Source organism: Pristiophorus japonicus, chromosome 14 (assembly GCF_044704955.1).
Source record: "Pristiophorus japonicus isolate sPriJap1 chromosome 14, sPriJap1.hap1, whole genome shotgun sequence".
In the NCBI taxonomy this organism is placed as follows: Eukaryota; Metazoa; Chordata; class Chondrichthyes; family Pristiophoridae; genus Pristiophorus; species Pristiophorus japonicus.
The window spans coordinates 145,437,014-145,444,066 of record NC_091990.1 but is presented as its reverse complement, the minus strand read 5'-3'; the positions used below and the strand labels follow the sequence as shown (position 1 = coordinate 145,444,066).

The window sequence follows — 7,053 nt, the reverse complement described above, 5'->3', positions numbered from 1 at the left end:
CGGATTTGAAATTCAAAAATTTCAAAGACAAGGGGACCAGGTGTACAACCTTGAAAAGGACTAACTTCAACTAAAAGCAAATATTTCCAACAGGACAAGGACACCTTTAAGGAACAATGCTAAGCACGTGGAATAAATGCACGCCTAGAATCAACAAGCACAAACTAGACAAGTATTAAACTAAATATGAAAGGAAAAATGACCATAAATCCTACAGGGAGAAAATTAAAGGTGTTTACTGGGATTAATACAGGAACATGGAGCAATACATTAAAAGGATGATCAGAAGACAGTGAGCCTTAGAAAACCATAACTGCAAAAGCAAAATGTAACCATAAGAGATTCTTTCAGAGCTTCAAGAGGAAGAGTGCAGTCAGGGAAGAAGTGAGAACCGTAAAGTATGGTAACAGGCCGAAAGAGGATAAGCATGAGATAGCAAACATTCAGAATTATTATTTTCTTCAATTATTCACAAGGGAAGATGTGAGCCAATATTTCATCCCGAGATGACCCAGGCAAAATTAATGATTCTGATATATATAGGAAATGGAATTACAGACAAGCTAAAAGAATTTCAAAAACAGTAAATACCCAGTGATAGGCCTCTCGGGTAAATACCATTCAAGAAAAGCTAGGGAGATGTGTGAGGTATTAACAATTATGATGGAGTCAGAAGATGTTGGAGTGATGCCAGTAGATTGAAAACCCATATTCAAAAAAGGTGACAAAACAGACACAGGCAATTACAGACCCATTAGTCTTACTTCAATCCTGTGTAAAACTGAAGAATATCTGTGCAATAATAACAGTGAAGCAGCAGTCAACACGGGTTCAGAATGGGAAGGTCCTGCCTGACCATGCTCCCGACATCTTTGAGGAAGTGACATCCTAGGTAAGATCAGAAATCCCTAAAATGTGTCATATCTAGACTTCCAAAAGGTGCTTGACAAAGTCTCACATGAAAGGCTAATTGCCCTGCTCAAAGCTATGGGAATTCTGGGAAAATAGCATGATGGGTAGAAAACAATGGGTACTTGTTAAGATGAATTATGTTGGGTGAGGGGGTAGGTTAAGTAGAGTGCTGTTGGGATCACTAACTTTTCTAATTTACATCAATAATTTTGATTCAGGAACTCAAAGCAAATTGGTAAAAATTTCAGATGAAACCAAACTAGACGAGGCATTGAAATCAAAGGAGGGAGCTCAGAAATTGCAGAATTGGACAAAATGCAAAGTGGACAAAAAAAATGTAGATGAAATTTAATGCAGACAAGTGTAAGGTACTGGAGATAGGAAGAAAAATGGGCAATACACTTCATCCATGAATGGGGTTGAAATAGCCAGGAATAATGTTGATATATTTGAGTCTTAATATTCAACAGATAGAATGTTGAACTGTTAGAATATGTTAGAGGAAGTCAATCAAACTATAGTTCCCTGGTCAGACTACAGTGAGTGCTGTGTACAATTCTGGTTACTGAGACACAAGGAAGACATTCAAATATTGAAGGAAGTTCCAAGAGCCACAAGACTGATTCCTAGTGCGAGAAATTGTGAGGAAAAACAACAAAACCTCAAGCGCTTGTCAGCCTTGAAAGGAAACATGATAAAATTTCAAGATAAGAGTAGTAGAGGTGAAAACTCTGGAATTATTTAAGAATCAAATACAGGTTGAACCCCCCTTGTCCAGAACCATTCCTGGCCACCAGGTGGCACATGCACAGAACTCAGATATAAACAAATTGAAGTCCTTCCTTGCTGCCAACTCCCGCAATCGCTGGCCTGACCCCACGATCCACCCCCGCCCCCCCACGATCTCTCTGTCGCAGTCCCAGCCCCAAGCCAGCCAGCCCCGATATCCCCTTGCTCAGTACCTGTACCATACAATTTAACGCAACCAGCCCTCGTTCAGAAAAGTCCCTTATCTAGAACAGGCCAGGCCCCGAGGGTTCCGGATAAGGGTGGTTCAACCTGTACAATAGATAGCAATGCATTGGTGAAGTTACTTGAAGGTTCTATCACTAAATGAAACAAATCTAGAACTAGATCAATAAATCTTGAGTTACCGCCCATTGCTATTCCAGAAACAAATCTGCTCTTCGTCACAGGCACTTGGAACTCGACATTTGGAGAAATCACAGGCACCAACATATTAGAAACATAGAAACATAGAAAATAGGTGCAGGAGCAGGCCATTCAGCCCTTCTAGCCTGCATAATATTGTTTGGCACAATGAGTTACTATAACAATATGTGCCATCACATCCAGCGCCTAGGATATTCAGATAATGTGCTCAATAAGTAGGGACATTCAGACATTTAGTAGTCTGGTGAAGTTGCCAACTTACCCAAGTGACAAAGAACCCGAATCTTTTCAAAGCAGACAGGACTGTTGCTTTATCCAGAAACCAGTGAAAATTCTCTTAATCTTGTCTACGTAACAAATAATTCTCTACCGCAGAGAGTTGTTGATGCCAGTTCATTGGATATATTCAAGAGGGAGTTGGATATGGCCCTTACAGCTAAAAGGATCAAGGGATATAGAGAGAAAGCAGGAAAGGAGTACTGAGGTGAATGATCAGCCATGATCTTTATTGAATGGTGGTGCAGGCTCGAAGGGCCGAATGGCCTATTCCTGCACCTATTTTCTATGTTTTTGTGTTAAGTTTCTGCTTCCACAGCAAAGGTGCAGCCAGTAGGCACCACTTTGTATGGGTGATCGATGTCTCTCTTCTTCAACCTCACCCCCCAATGATACTCAGGTACTGAGAGTACAGAACAAGATTTAATACAAAGCAGTCTGGGAGGGTAATATGGTTAAGTGGCTGTGCCTGGAATGAAGCTTTTAAAAAGGAACACTTTCCCTAAGCAATTCTGCTTCCATTCGATGTAAACTGCCATTTTATGCGTAGAATTTTAACAAGAAATAATTGTGAATTACCAGATTTTACAACAAATTACAGACAGCAAAAATAAAGTATGCAGTTTGTATACTGCATCTAACTAAACTTTGTTAATTTTTGAGCGGTTTCTGAAACCACATTGAAGTATTACAGCAAGGCACTAGAGTTTTATGTAGCTTTAATGTTAAGAAAAAAATTCTTTAGTCTTTTTAGATGAAATATATATTCGGTTTCCTTCCTACAATTGATGCTTTTTACATATTACAACATTCCAATTAACCATGCATGACTAAGGGGTGAGCCAATTGTATTATACTCTCAAAATGATGATCATATTGGATTTAACTTTGCAGTTGCACAAATGAGATTAAAACGCCATGAATTTAGCCTCAAGTACCACAGATTTTGATACTTCACTTGTGTAAATGTTAGAATGACCTTAAGGGGTTTATAAAATACAATGCACATGTTTTATGGGGCAAGACACACTATGGGGCAAATATTGCAATTTTCTCCTTGTGTTTTTTCTCAAGTGATTTACAGTAGCTTTCTGGTCTATTTTGACTGTTCCTCACAGGGCTTATTGCATAATTTTCCAGACCAAGATATTTTCAAATGAATGGGAGTGACGAGAATAAAAGGAAAAAAAAGTTTAATGTAAGGCAACATAACTTGTAGGAAAGAGACACATGCTAATTCCCGATGAACAGATTTACTGTCCGTATATTTTTGGAAACTACAAAGGGAGCAATTTGTTCTTCAAATTTCTGATACAAATGTGCATCACCACCTTTAGACAACACATCTATCCTCACACTTAAATTATATTTGCCCTCCCCATACATATACACAACTTGAAATCCTATAGCTGGTATGCAGATTAACAGCTGAATTTATTTGTCATTCATCTAGTGTCAATGTCTAAATTCTGATTGTTGCTGAATACTGAAATCTTCAATCTGTTGGGAACCTGCATTATACACCAATTCTCTAGATTAGTCAGATAACGAGTTCCTGCACTTCCTGCCACTCATTGTCAAAGGTGATCTCAATACTGTTGCATGTTAAAAAAGACCTTTGAAAACCTGCCCGTCTACATAACCAGATCAAAAATAATAGGCCTATAAAAATACTTAATTCTTTTCAATAGTTATTGGTTAAGTTAAATTATTGAAAACCTGAGTGTCAACAATGTAACTTCTATTTTTCATCACAGTTTACTAATTCATTATAGGTGCACAATACAAAAATATCACTCCGTGTGCACCATTACCGTACAAAACATTTTATTCCAAAAGTGTGGGGCAATGCTTCCATTTCCTTCCACTGAAAGAAAATGAGGCTGTGACCAAATAACTTGGTTGCATTTCTAAACAGAAGCTGCAATGACATTGATATAACTAGCAAACACCTACAAAAAGCATTCTCTAAATATGTATGGACATCCCTATAAAAGTCACATGCAGTTACAACTTTTCTAAATAAAGTTTGAACAACGTGCTTCACCTCCAGCCTTAGAGATACATGCTTGCATGTATTACTACTTCCAACTTCTGAGTTTGCAATTATCAAATCCAAGTGTTGAAATAAATCTTCCTGCACAATATAAAGACAACTGGAACCTTTTACACTGTTTTAAAAAATGGTCTGGTGCTGGTATATTGCAAACCTAAGACTAAATAAAGAAAAAGGTTCCATGTATAATTTACAAAAGGAAAAAGTAAAAAGTATCTTTCCCCAAATGCCATCATCATAGCTACTGTATTAGGTAGCATCCACCCAAAGAAAAACTGTACAATGACTGGATTTTAGAAAATTAATAAGAAAACATTATTTAGATCGATATCCGCTGCATATTCATTCACTTCCAACAACAAGCTTCCAAAATACATCTCATTTTATATAAATCTGCAGTATGGTAAATTTAAGATCTCGGTAGTTAAACAGCAATCTAAAGGGTTTGGCATTACTCGTATTCTGAACCACTTGTAACATTGGCATCTCGTATTAAAGAACCAACGTACTTATCTGAACATTATTTCAAGACCATTTTGTTTCTGCCACTTAAGATTTTTGATCATTGTCCAAATGTTGAGACTTACATTTAACAATTCCACTGTGGCCTCAAGATCAGTGCGCAAATTCACTAAAGGCACTTTCCCAAATTTTGGCGCACGGGGGAAAATATATTCATACAGCTATTTCACCAGTAATCCATAATAGAAATTGCCTTGAATTGACCGCTGCTTCCCCAATTTAGTTAATTGAACTTTTAAAGCTGGACTCACCAATAACACTAATGCAAGTGACATAGCCAGTTTCTCTGCAAGATCATGACATGATATATCATATGACAGCTTGTAGTTTATTCACCGACATACTGGTGTGTACAGTATCCCTTTCAAAATTTAACTGGAACCATAATGCAATATTGTGTGTAAGTACGGAAAATCCCACAAACTTAAACCTAATCCAGAACTGAAGTGAGATAAATATTACTTAACGCATTTGAAGGCTTCAGTGGAAATATAATAAGGGTCAAGCTACTGCTGCACGAAAGCTTGTTCACAAGACTGCAGTCATGCAGCATGTAATTTCTTTACATAAGATTTAGTATTCAGTCCAATAGCACAATAATCTTCATACTCAACTTAAAATTTAGAAGATGATCAGCTGAAACATTAACAAGTGGAAGTTGTTAACTATTGGTTTATTGGGGGATGGGGATATAAACTCTGACAGGGTATAGTTCAGAAAACTTACCATGGCTTCTGACATCAAAATGAAGCCCATTGTACAATGCAAAGGCACAATGAGATAATATTTGATATCACAAGAATATTGGCCATGGAGATAGGCAATGAAGTGGGGATCAAAGCACAAATGCAGACAAAGCTTTGGAATCAAGCAAATCATTTTTTTTTTAACTACAAGTACTCTTTGAATACAGTACTTCAGTACTATAGCACTCAACAGTTAATCTATACAGACCATAAAAATGCAACAGGTTACATAAATACTGCACATTACTAAAAAGTTTTATCCCAGCATGTAGCTTTATGTTCATCCATAGGGATAGTGTCATTAGTTTGCTGAAGGACACGTGTTGAATTGAAATTGGGTTGCAGCTGCCCAACTTAAAAAAGGGACTTCTGGCCCCCAGTAGCACTGTACATTAATACACCACTGCACAAGTATGTGTGTATTTCTATCCACAAGTTCCACACAATTAATTCCCCCAATCACAACTGGGAAGCCATGAACTACTGGGCAGAGCCAAAATATTGTCCAGAGAGAGGGAAATGGAAGAAAAAAGTCACGGCCCCTGTCGGTTGTTAGTAATTAGATACCCTAAGAGGCCAAAAAAACATTGCTTATCTGCTCTGTCTAGGATTGGCGTAGGAACCTATTGAGACAGATCAAAAGTTAGGCATTTCAATTAGGGAAGTATGAGATCCAAAATTTGGAAGTGCCAGTACTACAAGAGTGTTCTCATGAACATTAGTGTTCCAGCAATGTTACTGCTTCTGGTGGCATATTTTCATTTGGAAATAATTCACTGCCACTAGAGCACTCAGATTAGCTTGAAAGTTCCCACATTGGTCATAGATCACAAAAGGACCAATTTTAAATGTTATCCTGAATGCAGGTTTTACATCACATTAGTGGGAAACAGTCAAATGGGTGCTGATCATTAATTTCTGTACCGTGTTCTAATTTTACCATGGTGCTTTGCGAAGATGGATTTTGGAATGTTAATTGTTGCTGTGCTTTCTGCTTTGAAAATTTCTCCCAGCCTACAATTATTATAAATGTCAGAAGTATAAAACAAAGAAAAGGAAATTAAAAGCACATTTCGGAACAAGAGTGTGGGTTTGGAAAAACAGCTTCACATTCCCACATATAAACATAGGTTGAAATGTACAAAGGTATCTTTTAGAAATTAGGTTTGCTTAAATACAGAATTCTCCTTTGAAGGCTACTAGCAGTTCTTTCAGGTGCTCTGTAGCAATCCCGAGATTATAATACACAGTAACTACTGCACAATGGGCAATGGCGAAGGAGCCTTTACTTCTAATAGAGGCGCCCCCTGCTACGATTTCCTCGTCCGCCCCAGCCTCGACCTCTGCCTCCGCGGAAACCTCTTTGTT

At 37.8% G+C, this 7,053-nt stretch overlaps 1 protein-coding gene across 1 annotated transcript in view; it reads right to left on the bottom strand.

Annotated features, from left to right (window-relative positions):
* Positions 1 to 3,539: 3,539 nt before the first annotated feature.
* The window catches only part of api5 (apoptosis inhibitor 5), a 47,318-nt gene continuing 43,804 nt past the window's right edge, over positions 3,540 to 7,053 (bottom strand). The window contains exon 14 of the mRNA XM_070899665.1: positions 3,540 to 7,053. Coding sequence (XP_070755766.1) covers positions 6,977 to 7,053 — 77 coding nt within the window. The 3' untranslated portion in view covers positions 3,540 to 6,976.